At 53.0% G+C, this 23425-nt stretch overlaps 1 protein-coding gene across 1 annotated transcript in view; it reads left to right on the top strand.

The window, feature by feature from the left end:
* Positions 1-23425, top strand: part of SEC24D (SEC24 homolog D, COPII coat complex component) — a 64366-nt gene that overhangs the window by 19068 nt on the left and 21873 nt on the right. The window contains exons 7-10 of the mRNA XM_036450177.2: positions 609-720; positions 3576-3703; positions 15551-15689; positions 17151-17266. Of these exons, the coding sequence (XP_036306070.1) occupies positions 609-720; positions 3576-3703; positions 15551-15689; positions 17151-17266 (495 nt within the window). The remainder of the gene's footprint in view (positions 1-608; positions 721-3575; positions 3704-15550; positions 15690-17150; positions 17267-23425) is intronic.

The following is a 23425-nucleotide window of genomic DNA, read 5'->3' as shown; positions in this document are numbered from 1 at the left end:
GCTGAAGGCCAAACGGGATTTGAGGAGGACCTTAAGGCTTGTTTGGGTCTTATGTTGTAAATCTCATTTTGAGGCTTCTAGACTTTTCTTCAATTGCAAAAATTATTTTCTTTAAAAAGTTATTTTCAATTTATTTTTCTACCAGATTTTTAAAAAATATATTTTTATTGATTTTTTTACAGAGAGGAAGAGAGAGGGATAGAGAGTTAGAAACATCGATGAGAGAGAATCATCGATCAGCTGCCTCTTACATGCCCCCTACTGGGGAGGTGCCCGCAACCAAGGTACATGCCCTTGACAGGAATCGAACCTGGGATCTTTCAGTCCCCAGAGCGACGCTCTGCCACTGAGCCAAACCGGTTCCAGCTTTCTACCAGATTTTTAAAAAATGTTTAAGTCCCAATAAACAAATTGAATAAAAATAAAGTTCTCTGAAGGGTTGGGTCAGAGCTCGGAGTATAAGTAGAATTGGGAAGGACTGACCTAACGCTGTCACAGTCAGCATTGGCTGCTCAGGAGCTGGCTCCGCAGTGAGCCATGTTGTGTGCTCAGGGAGGAGATGAGCATGGAGACGACGGGACTGACTTGCTCTCTGTCTTCCCCACCAGATTCAGGTGATTGAGAGCGACCGAGCCGCCCGAGGGGGACAGGTGTATGCCACCAGCACCAGAGGCCAGGTCCCGCCCCTGGTCACCACGGACTGCGTGGTGCAAGACCAAGGTATTTACTCGCAACAAGAGTTTTGATTGAGGTTTTATAATTTTTATTATTTGTTAATATATTTTTATTGATTTCAGAAAAGAAGGGAGAAGGAGAGAGAGAGAAACATCAATGATGAGAGAATCATTGATTGGCTGCCTCCTGTATGCCCCAAACTGAGGATTGATCCTGCAACCTGGGTATGTGCCCTAACGGGGAATCAAACTGAGATCTCCTGGTTCAGTGGTCAGCAAACTTATTAGTCAACACAGCACAGCAAAATATCAACAGGACAACGATTGAAATTTCTTTTGAGAGCCAAATTTTTTAAACTTCTTCTAATACCACTTCTTCAAAAGAGACTCACACAGGCCGTGGTATTTTGTGGCAGAGCCACAGTCAAGGGGCCAAAAAGCCGCATATGGCTCGAGAGCCGCAGTTTGCCGACCACTGTCCTGGTTCATAGGTTGACACTCAACCACTGAGCTATGCTGGCCGGCTCGAAGCATTATTTTTCAGCTCGTGCACTGATCCCTCAATCGCGCCTTCGCTGATGGGAACGTTTTACAGGTGATTCTGTGAAGACCCGTCTGTGTGTCTGCAGAGCCTGAGCGGGGACAGGGCTCTGAGGTCCAGCCACGTCACTCTCTGTACGTGGGACCCACGTTGGTACTTAAGCTCTCCAAGCCTCAGTTTCCCCTGCAGCGCTGTGCTCGCCGCAGGATGCAGTGTGAGACTGAGGTCACACAGAACAGAGAGCCCTGAGCACAGCGTCAAGTCACCAGCACAGGCGGGCTGGCAGCCGCAGTCTCGTTTCGGTGAGGGCATGCACCATCACAGTCTGGGGGGCTCTTTACGCTCACGATGGTGTATTAGCTCATGCCCTCCTCTGTCACCTTACTCGCTGCATGGGACCTGGCAGACGGCATGGGCAGAACCCAGGGCATTGAAGGTGGGAGATGTCCCTGCCAGCCGCGTCCTGACAGCAGCTCCTTTAAGACTCTGATCTGTGTGCCCTCTTTGCCGCCAAGACAAGGAGCACTGAGCTGTCCCTGGCCGCACCCTGGCCAAGGTCACTTAGTCCACTGTCAGCCTCGAGCAGGGTTCATCTCCCGGATCAGAGTGTCCTGTTGTTATGGCAGCTAAAGTCCACCTTCATAAGGCGGACACCTAGCCCACGAGATGCTGTTTGCTGGGTCACGTCCTTGGCCCTGGAAGTACAGTGTCTGTGTGTGAACACACATTTTGTGTCACCTCAGAGTTGTGGAGCCAGCCAGGTTCTCATTGGGGGTCTCCCCTCCTCCCAGGTCTGTCGTCTGAGCTGGCCTCAGCACTGTCCAGGCAGCAGCTGGGCAGAGGGACTTTGTGGGAGCCTCCTGGGCCTCGCACACTTGCACACCTACATACCTTCACATCTCACACACCTGCACGTCTCGCACACCTGCACACCTACACACCTGCTCATCTCGCACACTTGCACATCTGCACACCTGCACGTCTCGCACACCTGCACACCTACACACCTTCACATCTCGCACACCTGCACACCTACACACCTGCACATCTTGCACACCTGCACACCTACACACCTGCACGTCTCGCACACCTGCACATCTGCACGTCTCGCACACCTGCACACCTGCACACCTTCACACCTCACACACCTACACACCTGCACATCTTCACACCTCACACACCTGCACACCTACACACCTGCACGTCTCGCACACCTGCACACCTACACATCTGCACACCTTCACACCTCACACACCTACACACACACCTGCACGTCTCGTACACCTGCACATCTACACACCTGCATGTCTCGCACACCTGCACACCTGTACACCTACACACCTGCACACCTGCACATCTCACACACCACATCTCGCACACCTGCACACCTACACACCTGCACGTCTCGCACACCTGCACATGAATCCAGGCTCCTTCCTTCTGCCCCCTGAGTTTTGCTCCTCTCACCTCTGCGCCTCAGCATTGCCTACCCTCAGTGACAAGTGAGAACTCACAGCTGCCCCAGCTGCCTGCCTGGGAAACCCCGCGTCTCTTTGGAGGCTTTGCTCACTGTACTTTTCACTGAGGCCCCCTGCGTCTGTTTACAATGCAGGCGCCTCCCTTAGCCAGGTGTGCGTTCCCATCCACTTCCGTCTTCCGAGGCCACACGCCGCCCCTGGGGGATAATATGTGTGTGTCCTCCTGGGGACAGCGTCTCACCCGTAGCAAAGGGCTGAGGTTTGCATTCTCTTCACCATAAAATGTTACAGGTTTTAATCATAATTTAATTTCAAGTTTTATTTTAAGAAAGTTATTCTAGAGATTCAAAGTATTTGTCATGCCATGAAATAGATACAATTGCTTAGGAAACAATGTATATTAAAAATAGATTGAAGTGCTAAAACACATTTCTATTACAAGTAGAACTTTCATTTCTAGATTTGATTTTCAGTTTAAAACTGACGTAATCAAATGGAATCGCACTGAGGAAGTGTCCCCTGCGGACACACGTGGCCCAGAAGCTCAGCTCTCCACAGCCGGCAGGGGTCGCTGGGAGGCGGGAGGGCGCCTGCTCTGAGCCTTTGCTCCGTTTCCGCTTGGCCTTGGCCTGAGCGCCCTGGGCTGCAGTGGGTGTGTTAACCCCTGCGGTGGGAGCAGTGGGAGCACCTGTCTGCTCAGAGGGTTGTTGTGCAAGCAGTCGCAGTGCCCCTGGCTGCTGGATGGTGGAATTGCACAGTCCTCCTTTTTTAGAAACCCTGAGGCAGGTCTTACACACAGGCCACGCATTACCCAGAAGCCTCTTCACAGCGCTCATGTGTGCCCGTTTCATGCTGATCTGAGTGTGCCTCTGACTGTTCCAGGCAATGCCAGTCCTCGCTACATCCGCTGCACCACCTACTGCTTCCCGTGCACAGCAGACATGGCCAAGCAGACGCAGATCCCCCTGGCCGCCGTCATCACGCCCTTTGCCACCGTGCCTGCCAACGAGGTAAGCGTGCTGAGCAGCGCAGTGGCCTGCCAGCTCGGCGTTCTGCCGGAGCCTGTTTTCTCGGACAGCAGTGTGTGTGGGAACAGAACACAGGGACATGTATAGAGCAGAGACACGTCGCCATTCGATCCGTTATTCGTTAGGAAAACAAAAATCGGACAAGCGAATGCCACACCCGCTGTGAGACCTTCGTCCCAGTTCAGGGCGTCTCTGGGTGTTCTGGGAGGAGATGACAGAGCCCAAGGTCCGGTCTCCCTGCACCTGCTTTGCCAGTCCCCGGGCCAGATGCCACAGTGCTGCTCAGTCCGCGTGATTGGGAAGCAGGAGCACATGCATCTGCGTGCTTCGCCTTGGAAGGGTGTCCTCAGTACCTGGGCAGGTGGGGAGGCAGAAGGGGGCTCTGTTAGTGGGCCTTGTGGTCCGCACATCCTCTCCTCGGCCACCGTTCCTCCTGCTGTGCCCGGGGGACGCCCGCCTGCACACAGAGGCGCCCCTGGAGCAGAGCTGGTGTGGGAGGCGGGGCGAGGAGTGGGGGTTGAGAAGAACCGTACTTCCGGCTGGAGCAGTGGCCCCTCAACCAGGCTCCTTTTGCTGCGCCCAAGGCAGGAGCCTCGGATTCTCTTCCCAGCGTAACCCTGCGCTTGCCGTGCTGGTCCTTGGAGGCCGGCTGATCTAACGTGCACGCAGCAGCACCTGAGCAAGGGGCGGGCATCTGAGAGAAGACTGGCACCTGACTTGGGGCCGTGCCAGCGGGGGGGGGGGGAAGGGTGAGGCACAGGGAAGGGAGGAGGGCCTGCTTACATCACTTTGGTGAAGAAAGAAGCGAGACGGGGCTCATGGGACATGGCTTTCTTCTCCTGTGAGTGCGGGAGCGCTGCCCTCTCCTTTGGGAGTGGAGGGGAATGGGCGTGCGCAGGGCAGAGAGGAGGCACTCCTAGCAATCAGTCTGCATGTAGAAGGACACTCAGGACTGACGGCCCCAGGACATAATGCAATACTCCTGGCCCTTTAGAGTCACTGAGCCGGGTGGGGAGAGCTGCTCCCGAGGCTCCTGTGCACATGCCGCCCCTTTGCCCCCGGCCCCTCTCTGCAATGTGTTTCACTGTCGACTGCAGACTCGGTCCTTCCTCCAGGTCCTCCGCAGCACCCCACAGCCAGAGGTAACGTGTGCTCTCAGAGTCCTCTTCCCTCTGAGGCACAGCTCACTGACCGTGAAAGGCACGGTCCCTGAACGTCGGCAGAGGCATGCACTGCGCGCCCAGCCCGTTATGACGGCACTGCCCCCTCGGGCCGTGGGGTGTGTCCCGGGACGGTTCTCCAGAGCGGGCACCCACGGACGTCTCCAGGCAGCCGCGGAGGAGGGCGCGGGGGCGAGTGTTTCACCGGGTGGCCGCCGGCCGTTCCAGCTCACGGGGACACCGGGCCTTGGGAAGGAAGCTTCTGTCTCTCTTCAGGGCAGTCTTCCCGTGGACGCCGCCTCTCCGGTCGGTGCCTGTGGGCAGATTGCTGGCTCATGTACATGATTATTCCCTTCCAGCATTTTCCAAAGTGGCTGCACCACTTACAGTTCAAATAGCATTTTAATTCGTTGTTCTCTGCAGCACATGACTCGCTTGTTTTTATGTCTAGTGAAATGTTAGGACTTCACTCCTTATCGGACTAATATTGCCATCATTACGGCAATTTAGAAAGAGACATCCTTCAAGACTTCCTGATTGGCATTGATCTAAAGGATTTACTTAGAACGTTACACTTTTTAAAAGTCTCGGTTCTGTTTAAGGAACCTTTTAAAGCATGCCGCTGTGCTAGCCCATAGAAACAGCCTCCCCCAATGGTGATGACCCGGGAACACGCCCTGGAGCATTGCTTTGGAGGCGTGTGCTATCGCTGAGCGCATCCTGTGTCTTCGTGGCTTAATGTTCCATTTTCCGGAAATGTTAATTTTCTGGTGTGTGTTTTAAGTGAAAGCCGTGCCCACGTTCAGTATAATTACCTATGAAATACTCACTCCTGTCACTAACTGCTAGCTGAGGAGCTCTTGTGTTTTGTAACCTTGACTTTATTTCCGAGGCTCTGTTTTAAGAACCGAGTAGAAATGGTATAGATTGCCAGTGCGGAGGAGTGAAGATTGTACTTCATTAGATTTACATTTTCTTTAAGATGGGAAATGGCCGAAACCTGTTTGGCTCAGTGGATAGAGCATCAGCCTGTAGACTGAAAAGTCCTGGGTTCAATTCCGGTCAAGGGCAGGTACATTGGTTGTGGGCACATCCCCAGACGGAGATGTGCAGGAGGCAGCTGATCGATTTTTTCTCTCATCGATGTTTTCTAGCTCTCTATCCTTCTTCCTTCCTCTCTGTGAAAAATCAATAAAATATATTTTTAAAAAATAAATATATGATCTAAAAAAAGAGATGGGAAATGGTGGGATTTTGGACAATTGCATCCATCTAACTGTACGTGGAATTGAGTGATGCCACCAGTAAACCAGCCGGCAGCGCTGCACTGTGGCGGGGTTTGGGATGCCTGTGTGTGAACATCACTGTCCAGTTGGTTTCCTCTCACGTGGAACAGGCCAGTGCCGACGCACTCCACCCGGGACTTCAGTCTCCCTGGGTATCTGGTCCCTTCCTCCGCTCTGCAGGCACCAGAGGGCTCCTCTTCTTCTGAGGCACAGTTCACTGACCGTGAAAGGCACGTATCTCAAGTAAACGTGTCCAAAATGCGACGATTTCCCTAGGAGCAGTATTAAATTAAAACACGTGTGTGATTGGCACCGTGGAGCACTATATATGTATCACGCATGTGTGAGTCAACGCTTATTTTTAAATTACCAGTGCATGCCATATTTATCGACCGGTCAGTGGGATGAATAAATTGCAATGTGGTTCATATTGAATGTCAACAAAAGCAACCAAATTCACGATTGACAATGACAAATTGAAATACCCACGTGACTGGCACCTGCAAGAGCTTTACATGTATCACACCCTGTGTGTGCCATACGTACTGGTTGGTTGATCGGATAGATGGACGGATGGTCGGTCACTTAGCCTTTTATGTGTAGAGATTGTACCACTGTGTGGTTTCACTCGGTCTTCATGGGCCTTGGTGGAAGAACCTCCCACATCCTGTCCTGTCCTGTTACCTACTTGGTTCATATTCAACCTTTAGATTTTAGCCCAAGGTCACGTCCTTGGAGAGCTTTGCCCGCACCTCACAGCACCCTCTCAGCCCCCGGACACCCCACCACAGTGGCAGTTTTGTGTTTGTGCAGGTGATTGTGTCTTTATCCCGCTACATCCTGTGTGGGGAGGACACCTATTGCTTCCCAAGACCTTTATCAGCTCTTGGCGTTTCTGCGGCAGATGCACATTTGATACTTTCACGGCACAATGCCATTCATGTGCGGAAGCGAACAGGGTTTTGAGGACAAGTAGTGGGATGAGATCCTCACCATGGGGATCTATGCGCAAACATTACGGAGCGTCTGCTTTGTACGGATGCTCTCTGATGAGTTACACCGTCAGCACGGGTGCTGGCCACCCAGAGCCACGCTGAGCCGGGGCCTGCTTTTCTGAGTCACCTCCACTCAGGCTCGGTCACTTATTCCAATGTCCAGGTTGTAACCAAATAAAATATTTCATTTCCTGCATGTAGGCTCTTACGGAAAATAGCCTTGGGGGCCTCACTGCCAGACAGACAGCTGTGACCAGGGCACAAGTTACTTAAAGAATTTCCTGGACAGTCAGATTCTGCATATGTTTGTTTCTTCCAGTATCATCACACTATAAATGTGAAGATATATGCATGTTATAAGAGAGAAAGGGGGAGAGGGTAACATAGATATAAAACAAGATTAAAATCTTTGAAATGTTATTCATTATTTTGAAAAATAAGATCATCATCATTGGCTTTCTTGAAGAGTATTTCTGCAGAATGCAGGTGAAACAGGAGTCATCATGATGAAATCTAACGTGTGCAGCTCAGGGAACTTGTCCACACAGAAGTCACGCCCCTTAGCCTGCATGGAGCGTGTCGTTGGTGTGTTGGAGTATATCACACACTGGAACATGGGAACGAGATTTTAAGTTCCACCCTCTGTTGTCTTATATGCTTTAAAAAGTTCCAAAAAGCTCTGTTTACTTCAAACATAATCTTGTCAACATTTCTCCTTTCTTAAAGAAAAAGGATAGGAAATGTGTATTTGCTCATCTTCCCTTCTAGCTCACTGCGATACACAGTGACATGTAAATGTCTTCATTTCCCCAGATGCTGTTGCACTGGGTACACTTCTTTTTTTATTAAATTTCTTTCTTCCACTTTTTTTACCCTAATTTTGAGTCTTTCCTCCAAACGGCTTTTGGTGATTTGCTCAAAGCAAATTAAATCGCAGAAGGTGGTGTGCTGTCACTTGGAGAGGCCAGCCCAGGGCAGGCGGCCGGCCAGCGGCCCAGGGCCAGCAGGCCGGCAGTCAGAGGCGGCCTCCCCCCAGACCATTGTATGAATGTGGAGCTTCCCCAGGCATCAGCTCCGGGGGGAATGGTGGTGGGGGTTTCTGTTCCGCGGACTTATAGATAGAATCAGGCTGTAATTGTGTACTCACACCTGCACTTAGGAATGTTTGAAGTCATATCACACACCATCACTTGGGCAATGCCAATGCCATAAGGGACTGCCAATTATGTATTCTGTCGTCTCCAACAGGGACTTACTTCAGCAAGTACTTACAGCCCAGGTACCGAGACGTGTCAGTGAGCAAAGATGAGCTCCCTCCCTCCTCCCTCCCTCCTCCCTCCCTCCTCCCTCCAAGCTAGCATGCTAACAGGAAGAGGCAGGACAGCGAGCCTGGCCACGAGAGGATGATCTAAGGGAGGAGCAGGAGAGGGTGCGGTGGGCTGTGAGTGGCAGGGAGGGTGCGCAGGTCCCAGGTTAGACAGGGTGGGGGTAGCCCGATGGCAAAGGTGTCCTTTACTTATTTATTCACTTAACAAGGTAACCATCTTATTTTTCCCCTTTTTTTTAATTTATTTTTTTAATCTTTATTGTTGAAAGTTTTACATATGCCCCCCCCCACCTCCACCCATTCTAGCGCACCCTTGCCCTCTGCCCCAGCCCTATTGTCTGTGTCCATGGGTGATGCCTATATGCATACAAGGTCTTTGGTGGATCTCTTCCCACCCACCTGTCTTTCCTCTGAGATTGGACAGTGTTTCATGCTTCTACTAGTATGTCTCAGGGTCTGTCTGGTTCTTCAGTTTATTTTGTTCATTGGCTTCCACGTGAGTGAGATCATGTGATACTTGTCTTTCTCTGACTGGCTTATTTCACTTAATATAATGCACTCCAGTTTCCTCCATGCTGTCCCAAAGGGTAAGAGATCCTTATTTTTTACAGCCACATAGTATTCCATGGTGTAAGTGTACCACAGCTTTTTCCACTCATTAAAATCTTAGAAGAAACTGTGGGCAGCAGAACCACAGACATCTCTCGTAGCAGTATGTCTGTGAATGCCTCTCTTAGGGAAGGGGAACAAAGAGACAATAAACAAATGGACCACATCAAAATAAGAGCTTCTGCACAGCAAAGGAAGCCAACACAGTGAACAGGGAGTCCGCTGAGGGGAGAGCATATTTGGCAATGACACATCTGATAAAGGGTTAATATCCAAAATAGAGAAGGAACTCATACAACTCAACAAAAGGAAGACAGACATTCCAATTAAAAAATGGCAAAAGAGCAGCTGGCAGGCCGGGAGCAGCCGGGCCCGGAGCAGCTGGGCCCAGAGCAGCAGGGTCAGGTGCGGCCAGGCCGAAGCAGCAGCAGCCAAGCCCGGAGCAGCCAGGTTGGGAGCAGCAACGGCCAGACCCGGAGCAGCTGGTTGTGGAACGGACCAGAGCAACAGAGACCAGGCCCGGAGCAGCCAGGCCCGGAACAGCTCGCTCCTCGCCTGCCCCTGCCCCACGGCTGCCTCTCAGACATGGCTGGAAACTTTTGGGGGAACTTGAGGGTCTGCTGAATCAAGTGATGAAGGCTTAGATCTGGATGTGTTGAGTTAGTATAGCGATGGGGTGTTGATCTGTGAGTGCCTTGTGTGGGGCCTGGATGAGGTTGGTTGATCTATTTGGAAATGTCTTTTGTGTGAAGTATATCCTTGGGCATGTGGAGGTATTATTGATTTGAGAAAATGCTAAGTAACTGATTTACTATCTGAAAAATTTAAAGTTCTGAAAGTTTAAGGTCTCTTGCCAAAAAGAGGTTTTAAAGCTAACACTTAATTTCAATGGAGAAAGGGGAGGACAAGCCCTTCCCACCCAGAACAGGTAATCCAATTCCAACCAGCAGCTATGTTTAAACAATGTGTCCATTTACACTTGAATGGCTACACCTTTTGATAGCCTAAGGGCAAGTTTACATGTAAACAAGTTTGCTCTCAATTCCCAGGGCAGAAAAAAGACAACAATGTTTAAAATTATTAGATTTTAAAATTTATTCTTAGAAGTGTAAAAGTTTATTAATTAAAAAAAAAAAAACCAACAACAAAAAAAGGAGATTGAAACACCTGATGAACAATAATAGCTGTTCATTGTAGTAGAGTCGTGATATGGGGGGGGGGGGGGGGGGGGGCGGGAAGGGAGGGAGGAAGAGACTGAACATAAACTGTGCACCTATGGATAAGGACAATGAGGGGTGGGGTGGAGGGGGGAAGAAATGAGGAACCTTTGTAAGAATATGAACAATAAAGATTGATTTAAAAAAATAAAATAAAATAAAATAATATTATGAAATGCGGAAAAATAAAATAAAATAATGTTATGGAAAAAAAAAAATGGACAAAGGACCTAAATAGATACTTCTCTAAAGAGGACATACAGAAGGCCAAGAGACGTATGAAAACATGCTCACAGTCACTGATCATCCGAGAGATGCAAATTAAAACCGCAATGAGGTATCATCTCACACCTGTTAGAATGGCTGCCATCAACAAATCAACAAATGACAAGTACTAGTGAGGATGCGGAGAAAAAGGAACCCTCCTGCACTGCTGGTGGGAGTGCAGGCTGGGCAGCCACTATGGAGAACAGTATGGAGTATCCTCAGAAAACTGAAAATGGAACTGCCATCTGGCCAGCTATCCCACTCCTAGGAATGTGTCCTCAGAAACCGGAGGCGCCCATCAGACAGACGTGACCCCTGTGCTCACAGCAGCACCACTGACAACAGTGAGACCGAGCAGCCGCTGTCAGCAGAGAAGTTGCTCTAGGTGCAGGCAATGCCTGCAGGACGTGTCCCAGGTGTTTCACAGCCAGTGCAGAGGGAGATGGGGAAGGAGATGTGGCTGAGAGTGAAAAGGGTCGGCCTCCAGCTTGTTCTTTGTAACCTCCATCCTGAAGCATTTCCCAGCTTCCCCAGTAACAGAAGACCACCAGTCACCGTGTTATGGGAGGAGGGGCTGGGCTCTCAGGGTGTGTGAGCGTGAGGTGCATTTTCATCCTCTGCGGACGCTTGGCCTTCTCACGGCATTAGCTGTGCCTGGGACCGCACAGCAGGAGAGAGTGCTCTCAGGGGCGGAGGTCAGCTCTCCTGGTCGAGGCTGGAGGAAATGTGGGGCGGTGTCCCCGCACAGAATCCCTGGGGGCTGTGGACTGGTTCTGCCACCTGGCAGGAAGGGGGTGCTGGCTGGTCCCTGTGAGCTCCCTCTCCTGGGAGAGCTGGTCAGCCGGCCCCTCCAAGCAGGCCGGTCCTGGCGGAAGGTCCCTGATCCTGTGGGCGTGAGCAGGGGTGTCACTCCAGAGCAGGGAGCGGGGGTCACCCAGGCACCCCTTCCTTGGGCTCAGCTCCCCCTGAGTCTGCCCAGCTCAGCTCCCTCCGCACACGTGCTCTTCCTTCATGAGAGGAAGCTCCACATCGCCTTCATCCGTGTTTGGGGGTGAACTTAGTGTATTGGGGTTCATCCGCCCAGATGGCATCTGCTCTGATGAAGGAACTGGCAGGGACCCTCAGCCCAACGTGACTTCTGTGTTTTCTTTCTTCTCATTGACTTTCCGTCCATGGCTGTCCCCCTTCCCCAGGTGAATCCCCCAGAGCCTCCTCTTTTATAATGTCCACCCTCCCTCCTCCCTCCCTTCCCCCTCCTCCTCCTCTTGTCCTGCATTCAACAAATTCTTACTCAGTTTCCTCTGGGCTCAGTAGTGAGCCTGAAGCTTCATTTAAAAATTGTAACTAATATTTAAACATCTTTTGAGGTTTCTTTTTTTTTTTTAGAGAGGAAGGGAAGAGGAGAGAGAAACATCATTGATGAGAATCATTGATCAGCTACTCCTGCATGCCCCCAACTGGGGATCAAGCCCACAACTAAGGCATGTGCCCTTGGCTGGAATCGAACCCGGGACTCTTTAGTTCACAGGCCTATGCTCAATCCACTGAGCCAAACCGGCTAGGGTTTCATTACCTTGAGTGTTTTCTTACTGAGGAAATTGTAAGGCTTTCATTGTTAGTTGTACAGCGCCACCTAGTGGATCTGTGATCACCAGCTGTCCAGATCTGACATCTTTGCTGCTCATCACTTCTCTAACACACAGACTGTGTGTACGCAGCTGCTCAGACAGAACACAGAGGTTACACCCGCCCCGTGGGGTCCTTGCAGGGTTTGCTCACCCACTCGGGGCACGATGCTAGCTCTGCGTCTGTCTGTGGGCATTGGCTCTACGCCAGAGAGAACTTGACTCGTGACAATTTCTCAGTGCCCTCTCTCCTCCGAGCTGTGCTTCTGATTGCATTCTCACCTGCTGGCTTGTTTAATGTCCCAGGCAATAGACCCTGTACTGACTGTACACATGGAAGGTTGCCTGGGAGAATGGCAGGAAGATTTAGAAAACTGATACTATCAATAATGATAAAAGCTCAATACGCTAATTAGACCGGACAGCCGAACGACCTTCCAGACGCAGTTGGGGCTGTGAGGGTGGAGCCTCTTGCACAGATTTTGTGCACTGGGCCTCTAAATTAAAATAAGGAAACTTTCAAAATTGCATTAGTATTCCAAGAAGTTACTGATTGATGCGCATTGTTTGCTCTTTCACAAGGAAAAGTAGCCAAAAGTGTTCTGTTCTGTTTTGTTTTGAAATCACTTATTTCCTCTTCACACAGAGCTCATTTCTCAGTGAATTATGTTCTCTCTGGTGGCCTCACATCCACTATGATTTTATGATACATGCACAAAAGGAAAGAAGACACTTACCCAATTAGAGCATCTTAATTAAAATTAGTGCCCACACACAGTTGGCAGCCCTGGTAATGTAAAAACAAGCCCAGGCCTGCCCAGCTCCCGCCTGTCCTCGCTGGGGGGTGATCGCCAAGGGGGTGGGTCCAGTGTCCGCTCCTTCCAGTGAAGTGAAGAGCAGAAGAGAAGGAGCAGGCAGGAAGGCACTGGAGGCCAAAAGTTTTAAGCACATTTATTTTTTTAAAATTATAAAATCTGAAAACATTCTGGAAGCAAATCTGACCTAATGTCCTTGGAAAGGAAAAGACCAGCTTTGGGGGAGGCGTGATGCTTTACAAAAAGGGTGCTCACGGGAGTGGGACTCAGGAGACGTGGACTGGCTGAGTGAGCTCTGCCCACTGCGGGGTCTGCAGCATCTGGAGACGGAGAGAGCTTGGCACAAGCAGGCGCGGCGCTGGCCTGGGCCCCAGAAACAGGCGCGTGAAGAGCTTTTAGCATTCCTGGCTGTCACCGCAGCGTCTGGAGACCGTCCTTACCTCCCAGCGCCTCGTCTCCCAGAGAGGGCCCGGAGCCTGCCTGTGCCTACAGCAGAGGTCGCATGGCCTTGCTCCCTCCGGGACTCACCTCCAGGCCCATGGCCGCACCTGCCGGCACTGGTGCTCCGTGTCAGCTCCAGACAGCTGCCTTTGAGTAAATCCTAGCGGCAAAAATAAGGGTAATTTTGCTCGCATTGCTTCTGCTTTGTCATCCTGTGCGGTCCCTGAAGCCTCTCAGGCACTGACGATGGCCTTCAAGCCTTGGGGGAAAGGATGAGAAGTAGGCTTGACGGGAATGCGTGCAGCTTGCAGACTTCTTTCCCAACGGAACCCGGAAGGCGTGTCTGGTGCTGGAGGTGGGCTGCAGGCAGGCAGCAGCCGAGGGCAGCTGAAGGACTGGCTCTGACCTGCTCTCCCTCCCTCCGCTGGGGAGGCGCTCTGGTGCCTAAGCCTGTCTGCTCCCCTTCGTCCCCCAGCACCTTCTCACTGCCTGCCTCAGAGGACAGGCAGTCACCACTTCAGGCTGTCACACCAAAGTGTACACAGGGAAGCGTTGTGTAAGTCACTACTTTAATGTATGAGTGTACTTAAGTCTGATTCCTAGAGTGTTTTAAAAATCTACGCTTTTAACCAGTAGATTTCATAAAAAATCTGAAAGATAGATTCCTTCCTTCCAGATCATTTTTTCAGTAACATTTTACAGTAATGTCAGCTAACTTCAGAATTTGTATGAATAAGTGCCTCTCACCTGTCAGTAAATACTCTCTCCTGGCTGATGGTCTGCGGGAGGGAAGGTCTGTATGGGGGATAACATTGCCGCTTACCTAACGGTCCGGGCCAGGCCTAGTGTTCTACACTGCACGTGCGTTTCCTTCCATCCCCATCCCAGCCCCACAGCGGCACAGCCCTACAGCGGCACCCCGTCTGCCCACGCAGGGATAGAAGAGATAAAGGAGAAAGTCCAACCCACTTCTCGTTCCTCAGCAGCTGTGGGGGAGGGGCATGAGAGGCAGAGGGAATGTTCTGAACTTAGGAACATTTTCCCTTGATCTTTCATGTATTTTACTAAATCTGTTTTAGTCTTTATTTTCTTGCTCTGAGACCTCGCAACCTATTTTTGAACGAACGCTCAGCAGTGGGTTGGTTTCACACTGAACATCTGGGCAGGGCAAATAGCTCTCTGTTTTCTGTGAGGAGCAGAAATGGCCTGCTGACCCCACCCGCCCCATCCCCACCTGCCTCCTGCTCTTCCCGTCTCCACTAAGAGCAGTCTGCTTCCTACACTTCTTCTTTAACACACACACACACACACAACTCGTATGACGTGCCAAATCCTGCAGTTCTCAAGCTTTTCCAGAAATGTCATCGATAGGGGATTTCTAACAAGAGCAGTCTGTGGTTTTGGCCTGAAGCCGGAAGAGCTGGGAAGCGGGCAGACTCCCAATGCTGAGCCTTCCACTTGAGCTGTAAATAGCAGACGTGCAGCGGTTTCATGCGTGTTTACGAGGAAGAAGCCACTGGAGAGTTTATTTTTCGGCTCTGGCAGAGCGCGCACAGCCGGAGTGAGGTGTGTGGCCTGAGTGGCAGCAGCGGCCCTGGCCAGGCTGATGAGCACACGCAGAGCCCTGCAGAGTGCATGTGCCCGGCGCTGTGTGCGGGGCGGGCGGGCATCTCAGCAGCGCACAGCGCAGCAGGGGCCCCGGGGCCACCGACCCTGCTGTCTGTGACCCTGCGGTGTGCGTCCCTCCGGTGTCTGTCCCTCCTGGGTGTGTCCCTCCTGGGTGCATCCCTCCAGGGTGCGTCCCTCCTGTGTGTACATCAGCAGGAGATCAGGGCACAGAGGGTGAGGATGTTTGTGACAGTTAGTAGCATTAGTACCCTCTTTCATTTCTGTCTCCGCACAGGTAATCATACACCCACATACACACAGATGCATGCATGTGCATGCATGCTTATAAAAGGCATTCATCTAATTTCTGTTGGGGTGCTGCCTTGAACACGAGGTGTGTGGAGAGGCCCTGCCTGTCCCCACTCCTCTGTGGCGTCCGGAGCGGCTCACCCACGTGTGCTCTCCCACTTGCCCCGCAGACGCCCCTCTACTTGGTGGACCACGGCGAGGCGGGGCCCGTGCGCTGCAACCGCTGCAAAGCCTACATGTGCCCCTTCATGCAGTTCACCGAGGGCGGCCGGCGCTTCCAGTGCGGCTTCTGCAGCTGCGTCAACGAAGGTCAGTGCCGTGCGGGCGGGAGAACTCCTCACCATCCACACACACACACCCCCCCTCCCCGAGTCCCCCGGCCCAGAGCCTCCTGCTCGCTGGGCTCAGCTTGTCCCGAACCTTTCCAGACATTGACCTTCCACATCCCGAGATCCCTGTGTGATGGAGCCCTGCACACTCGCTTAGAGAGACCGTCACCGGATAGCAGGGCGGAGAACAGTCGCACCTCGGTGGTTATTTACATCCAAGCCGTGCAGTCCCGTTCAGTCCACATGGCAGTTCACATGCAGTCCACATGGTAGTCACACATGCAGTCCACATGGTAGTCACACATGCAGTCCACGTGGTAGTCACACATGCAGTCTATGTGGTAGTTCACATGCAGTCCACGTGGTAGTCACACATGCAGTCCACATGGTAGTCACACATGCAGCCCACGTGGTAGTCACACATGCAGTCTATGTGGTAGTTCACAATGCAGTCCACGTGGTAGTCACACGTGCAGCTCACGTGGTAGTTCACACATGCAGTCCACATGGTAGTCACACATGCAGTCTATGTGGTAGTTCACATGCAGCCCACGTGGTAGTCACACATGTAGTCCACATGGTAGTCACACATGCAGTCTATGTGGTAGTTCACACGCACAGTCACATGTGCGAGAGTGCTGAGCTGCTGGTTCTGAAACAAAAGGCACCGTCACCCATGGGTTCACAGAGGAGTCGGCCGGGCATCGGGGGGTCCTGGGCGCCTCTGGCCAGCGTTCAGCCAGCCCGCCGTCCTGGCAGCAGGCTGGCGTCCCAGATGCCAGGCCATATTTGTGCAGGCGCTCGCTGGGGTGGCTCCGGCTGCTCCAGCTGCTCCGGCTGCTGGATGGCCTCCAGCCCTCGGCAAAGCGAGCCCCGTAGCCACGGGAACCAAAGTCAGCGCCACTGAGGGAACGTGAGCCTTTCCCTAATACAGTCATCCTCCCCTCGGTGGCCACAGGGAGGGCGGCCGGGCACACTCCCCGCGCCTGCGGGGGCACCCAGCTGCCGGGTGACAGATACCAGTTCACAGCTAGTCCATGCGATCACATGCTTCTGTGAGGTGGACTGAAACGGGAATGCTGAGGAAAGCCAGCCTTGCTTTTCGAAGGCAATGAGGTAGGGACAGTGAGACCTCTGCCGTGACCCCTGCGGGCACAGTGGCTGCGTCCTGCTTCTCTCCAGGATCCCAGGCCCAAGTGCTCCTTGTCATCAGCAACTTGTAGGCAGTCAGGAGGGTGTTTTTATTTTTTTTATTTTTAGAAAACCCTCATTCTTTCCAAGGCAGGCTTTTAGATGGTGGGTCTTCAGAGTATATTACATTCTAGCTCAAAATACTTGTTTCCGCTCCTCACTCGGTTCCGCCCGCCATAGATTTTGAGGACTTATTGCGTTGTCTGTGTGGTAAAAACAGAAGACTTCCTTTCCCGTTTTGTTTTGTCAGTCCCGCCGTCCTACTTCCAGCACCTGGACCACATGGGCCGCCGGCTGGACCACGGCGAGAGGCCGGAGCTGTCCCTGGGCTCCTACGAGTATGTGGCCACTCTGGACTACTGCAGGGTGAGTGTCCCGCAGTCGGTGTCGCACACGGCGTCAGTCCACGTGAATGACCGCGTGTGCGAGGATCTGACAGAGCGTGCCGGGGCCAGGGGCGCGGGGGCCTCGGCGCTGGCACCGAGGAGACAGCAGCACACATGGCAGTGCCGTTTTATAAACGCGCGGCACGGAGAGCAGTGGCCTAACGCCGTGTCCCTCCAGGCAGGACGTGCGGGTCCGCAGTGCCGCCTCCTTCTTACTGGCTTTGTCTTCTCACGCCATTGCCTCACTTCTGGCAAAAGCTCGGCAGGACGGGCTGCAGGCCAGGGGCCTGTTTCTGTGTTCCCGTCTGTTGTCGCCACAAGAGCGACACCCTCAGATCCCCCAGTGCCCAGCAGCTGGGGAACTTGCCCTTGAAATGTGGCCAAGCGCTCCCCCACCTCCTTAGCTGAAGCGTTAGCTGAGGGATGTGAGCTTCCTTATGAGACCACTGACCGCTGGGCCCAGACCGGCACCCAGCGCTGTGCTCAATACGGACCTCCACCCCTGCTCTGACCCGCCCCCCGCCCCCCCCCCCCCTCCCCGCAGCAGACTCCTGCTTACTCCCGAGCACCTGGCCGGGCTTTGGTTTATGTGTGTGCGCGCGCGCGTGCACACCTTTGTCTGATGTCACTGTGGTGGCCGTTCACTAATCTTCCGTTGTTGCTGTTGTTTTCATAGAACTTGGTCCATACATTTAGCAGTGATCCTGTGGACTTTAAATCTGTGTCTTCCCTCTTCATGGTTCTGATCTCCCTGGGGCAGGAGTCTTGTCCCAGCTAACTGTGGCACAGGCAGGCAGTGGATCGGGGTGTGGGGTGAGTGAGCAGTGAGTGTGGGAGTCTGCAGGCGTGTGCCTAGTCCAGGACTCGCTGTGTCCCTTCTCCAGGCACAGGGCTGGTGGCATCACAGGGTGCCTCCAGGGCTTGAGAGTTCTCGGTGACTTAAAGTCAGATGTCAGCTTATGGCTGGAGTGCCGTGTGGCACCTGAGGAAGCAGGCCTGAGCAGCGCCCTCCCCCTGCAGAGAGGCCGCGCGCAGCGGGCTGAGAAGGAGCCCTGACCGAGCTGCAGAGGGCGAGGCCTGCCCGCTCCGTGCAGACAGAACCGGTTCCAGCTGGAAGCTTCTCCGTTGCTCGGACTTCAGCGTGTTTTTAACTTAACTTTTGCATTTGTTTTAGTGTTTTGCATGCGGTTATTTTTTTACAGCACATAGCTATAAAGGGTTAATGCTTTGTTAGTTTAAAATGTAACACTTGAACATAGTTTGGGGAGTAGAAGGACATTCTTGGTACAAATGCTTTATTTCAGGGAGATAATATGTCCTCAAGTGTCAACTGCTTTGGGGCATTTGCTTGTTGGGTCGCTGTTGACGGGAGAATGTCAGGCGAATATAAACGTCCCAATTAAAGTGATAAAGCCGTCAGGTCCGAGTGCAGAATGTACTCGCTGACCTTTGGGACCGGAGCATAAATCTGACTGAGTTCCCAGCTCTCTGCCAACGAGGCCGCAGTGTCTTGACTTTCTGCTTTTTTAGTAGAAACCGAAGCAGAGAGCCAGCTCTCTCTGGGAACACAAGCCTCAGTGCTTGGCCGTCTTATCCGGAGAGGCGCTGGGAAATGTCCCGATGTCTGACGGTGGGAACTCCGCCGAGGCCGGGACCAAATGAGAGCGGTGCGCTTCGAAGCGGTTTTGTGAGCTTCGTCTTCCCTTTGTTATCCCATGTGAGGCTCGTGATAAAGGATGTGTGAGTGTCTTCACGCTTAACTATAGCTTCAATGGACATAAGTATCACGCTGAGTTGCTTTACAGATTTGGATGATGAGAAAGATCTTATTTTATTTATATGTGTATTTTTTTTAACATGTAGAACTTAAGGTGAATTGCAGACTCACATTTTCCTATTCATTTTAGTTTAGTTAATGCCAATGTGTGCAGTTATTTAACATTTACTACATGTGACGCTGTGCTCAGGGCTCTCTGTTCTGTGTGACCTCCCTTTATATTTAAGTGAAAAGATCGCTTTTCCTCTTGGTTTTACTTCGGTTTGACACTCTTTTGGATGCCTAGCACGCCACGGCACTCGGCTCTATGCTGTGAGAGACAGAACTAGCAGATAACGAACCTGATCTCCAGGTGCTCGCCAGCGAAGGCCTGGTCCACCCGGTGGGAGTGCGGCAGGCACAGAGCCAGGCACCTAGGAACACGCAGGCAGGGCTCAGGGTGGGTGGCCAGGGAGGGCCGTGAAGGAGTGGGTGGAGCGGGCTGTGCCCCCCCCAGCCGGGCACTGCCACCTGCTCTGGGCCTCCGCAGGGGGTGCTGGCAGCAGCCTCCACAGCGAGGCGCGGGTGGGAGCGGGGGGGTTAGAAGTCAACGGGGTAGTCTAAGCGAGAGGAAGGAGGCTGCAGAGCAAGTCCTCAAAAAGCGCAAAGGAGAGCAGCTGTGTGGCCCGCACTTGCTCTCTGGGGAGCCCCATGAGAGCAGGGTCTGCAGGAGGCAGTGCACCCGTTCACAGGCGGTAGAGGCCCAGTGTCCGTCGTGGCGAATGGATGCACAGCATGTGCCGCCCATGCAATGGCATATCATTCTCCTTAAAAAAGAGGAAACTCGCCGGGACTGGTGTGGCTCAGTGGATAGAGTGTCAGCCTGCGGCCTGAAAGGTCCCGGGTTCGATTCCGGGCAAGGGCATGTACCTTGGTTACGGGCACATCCCCTGTGGGGGGTGTGCAAGAGGCAGCTGGTCGATGTTTCTCTCATCGATGTTTCTAAATCTCTGTCCCTCTCAGTTCCTCTCTGTGTAAAATCAATAAAATATATTTTTTTAAAAAAGAGAAAACTCTGACGCAGCTACAGCATCGGAGAACGTTAAGGGCTTTGCACGAAGTGAAGTAAGCCATCACATTGAAGACAGACCCTGTGCGATTCTACCGATGCGCAGCACTGGGGGACTTAGTTCACCGAGGCAGCCTGCAGGGCGGGAGGGAGGGCGATGGGAGTGACTGTGGATGGTGCAGGCTGTCTGGGGGGTGAGGCCTCCCTGTGACACCTCCCCCCGTGACGCCCCTCCACCAAGGTCACATGGAAGAGAGAGGGTGAGGATCTGTGCGTGGGCACTGGACTGGGGCACAGAGGACTCCCAGTGGGCGGTGAGGTGGCAGGGAGGTGACAGCTCCGCGAGAGAGATTGCAAGATGGTTCCAGACGATCGGGTTCTGTAGGTTCTCACAGAAAGGACAGGAGAGCGGGAGACGTGTGCAGACGGCTGCAGTCCGAGTATCAGGTGCTCGGACGGCCCGTGGCGCTGTGCTTTGGTCGGTCGGATGCTGGTCTGAGCTCAGAGGAGCCCCTGGCGAGCGAATATGGGGAGTCGCCTCTATGGAGGTGCCGGTTCCAGCGGAGCGAGTGAAGTGGTGTCTGTGGTTGGGCGGTGGGAAGGGAGGAGAGGCTTCTTAGAGAAAGAGAAGGGAGTGAGACAGGAGCACGGTCAGGCGAGCAGGAGAGGAAGGAGGGCATGGCGCTTTGGTCGCCACAACGTGAGCCGCCTGTGAGCCTACAGGTGCAGATGCTGGCGGGGAGGAGCTGGATCTGCTCCAAGGCTGTTGGGAAGCAGTGACCTCTGAGAGCCGGTCAGTGCCGTGTCATGCGTGCCGTGTCAGAGTGCGGCGTCACAGAGTGCGGAGTCACAGAATGTGGCGTCACGGGGGGAGGTGTCACGGGGGGGGGCATCACGGGGAGGCATCATGGGGGGGCGTCACAGGGAGGCGTCACGGGGGGGTGTCACGGGGGGAGGGCGTCACGGGGAGGCGTCACGGGGGGGCGTCACGGGGGAGGCGTCACGGGGAGGCGTCACGGGGGGGCGTCACGGGGGGGCATCACTGGGAGGTGTCACAGGGAGGCGTCACTAGGGGTGGCGTCACGGGGAGGCATCACGGGGGGGGCGTCACGGGGGGGCGTCACGGGGGGAGGCGTCACGGGGGGGCGTCACAGGGGGGTGTTATGGAGTGAGGTGTCAGGGGTGCAGAGTCGTCGAGGGCAGCGGCGTGGAATGCGGTGTCACGGAGCATGGTGTCACTCAGAGCCAGTTTGTACCGAGGTCAGACGTGAGCTTGGCTGGGCGAAGCAGCCGGATCGAGTGGGTAGAGCGATGGGTTGGAAGCCAACGCTGAGGTCCTTACAGCTTCCGGGCTTGAGATGACAGAGCTGGGCGGGGAAGGGCGGGGATGGGGTGAAAGGTGAAAGGAAATTTTGAAAGAGAGGGAATGGTCAGATCTGACCCCATGTCTGAAGCCTTTGGGTTGGCGTGTGGTGATGCCATGGACAGAGGCGCGGGAAGAGCCGTCGTTGAGAGGGACGATGGACTAGCCTTGCACACACGGGGAGTGAGCTGCAGGAAGCTTCTGTAGGGATGCGTACGGTGGCGCCACGGAGAGGCTGGGGCAGGCCGGGCCAGGGTGAGGGGGAGCACACAGAATGGGAAGGCACCTGTGGGTTGACCACGAATGCATTTTAGTGTAATTGACGGGAATGGCTGTTTTCATTCCATGTCCATCAGCCTAAGTCTGTGTCCGAGTCAGAGGAGGTGGAGCCAGGAGTGAGTGCAACAGATTGCTCATGTGAAGAGCAGCAGATTCCATTCACCGCTTGTTGGTCTGGTTTTGGAGATGCCAGAGGATCGAGGCTTTCGGGTTGATGATTTTTAAGTCCTGTCACTGTTTTCTTATTTATTGATTGGTTTTAGAGAGGAAAGAAGAGAGAGAAACGATGATTTGTTGTTCCACATATTTCTGTATTCGCTGGCCGATTCTTCTATGTGCCCCGACCTGGGGGATTCTGGACGCTGCTCTCACCGCAGAGCTCCCTCTCCAGGCCTGCTTCTCTTACTTCAAATGAAGAACTTTTACTAGAATGTGATAGCTAGCCTCATAGTGCTTATAGAATGAATTTGTAGGATAATCTATAATGATAAAAGCATAATATGCTAATTAGACTGGGCGTCCTTCTGGACGAAGCTGGGCTTCAAGGGAAGCCCGGTCCCGGGGGCCAGCGGGAAGCGGTGCAGCAGCGGGGGGAGGAAGGCAGGCCTGCTCTTAAAGAATTGCATGCATCGGGCCTCTAGTTTGGAGATACTATCATTAATTTTGTAATTGTAGCTAAGTACAGTTTCTAGACATTTCTATTATTTATTATTATAAAGTTAAAATGAACTAGGTCTTCCCTCTTTGCTTTCTCTATTAGTGTGAGACACTAAAGCCGTTGGCCTGTGGCTCTCTTTTCTAAATGTTTGTGTGAGGTCCGCTGGTGATCCCTCCCGCATGTGTGACCGTGGCCAGCAGCGCTCCAGTGGCAGCTGCTCTGTGTTAAGGAGATTATTTTAAACAGAGAGAGAAAAGGCCATGTGGTCCATGCTTTATCCTGAGGACGTTAGAAGTGGGAAGTATTTAACAATGTAGTTTCATTTTTTCAGTATAGTTGTATTTTAGTATGTGATTTCCTGACTTTAACATTGAAATGCTTATCAAGGAAGAAAGTTGAGATTAGCGATTGGAGGCTAATGCCGTTTACTGCCCTTTCAAAGACAAGAACTATGTGTCCTCTTTTCTGGCACCATTTGCGGGTTCCCTTCCCTGAGGCGGGTTGTGAGGGAGCCCCCGCCTGCTCCCCTGGGGCTGACGGGGCGGGCCTGCAGACTGCAGCCTTTGCCTTTGACAGCCTTAGGACTGTGCTGGGTGCTGATTCCCCTCGAGTGTAAGCACAACACCGGGTGCCTGCGGGAGTGCTGTGACTGACTGTGCGCTCTCACAGTGTGTGACCGGGAGTGCTGTGACTGATGGTGCGCTCTCAGTGTGTGACCGGGAGTGCTGTGTGGCTGACTGTGCACTCTCAGTGTGTGACCGGGAGTGCTGTGACTGACTGTGCGCTCTCACAGTGTGTGACCGGGAGTGCTGTGACTGATGGTGTGCTCTCACAATGTGTGACCGGGAGTGCTGTGACTGATGGTGTGCTCTCACAATGTGTGACCGGGAGTGCTGTGACTGATGGTGCGCTCTCACAGTGTGTGACCGGGAGTGCTGTGTGGCTGACTGTGCGCTCTCACAGTGTGTGACCGGGAGTGCTGTGACTGACTGTGCGCTCTCACAGTGTGTGACC

The sequence above is a fragment of the Pipistrellus kuhlii genome, unplaced genomic scaffold (genome assembly GCF_014108245.1).
Source record: "Pipistrellus kuhlii isolate mPipKuh1 unplaced genomic scaffold, mPipKuh1.p scaffold_m20_p_21, whole genome shotgun sequence".
In the NCBI taxonomy this organism is placed as follows: domain Eukaryota; kingdom Metazoa; phylum Chordata; class Mammalia; order Chiroptera; family Vespertilionidae; genus Pipistrellus; species Pipistrellus kuhlii.
Note: the sequence above shows the minus strand (reverse complement) of the source record. Positions and strands in the feature narration are given on the sequence as shown.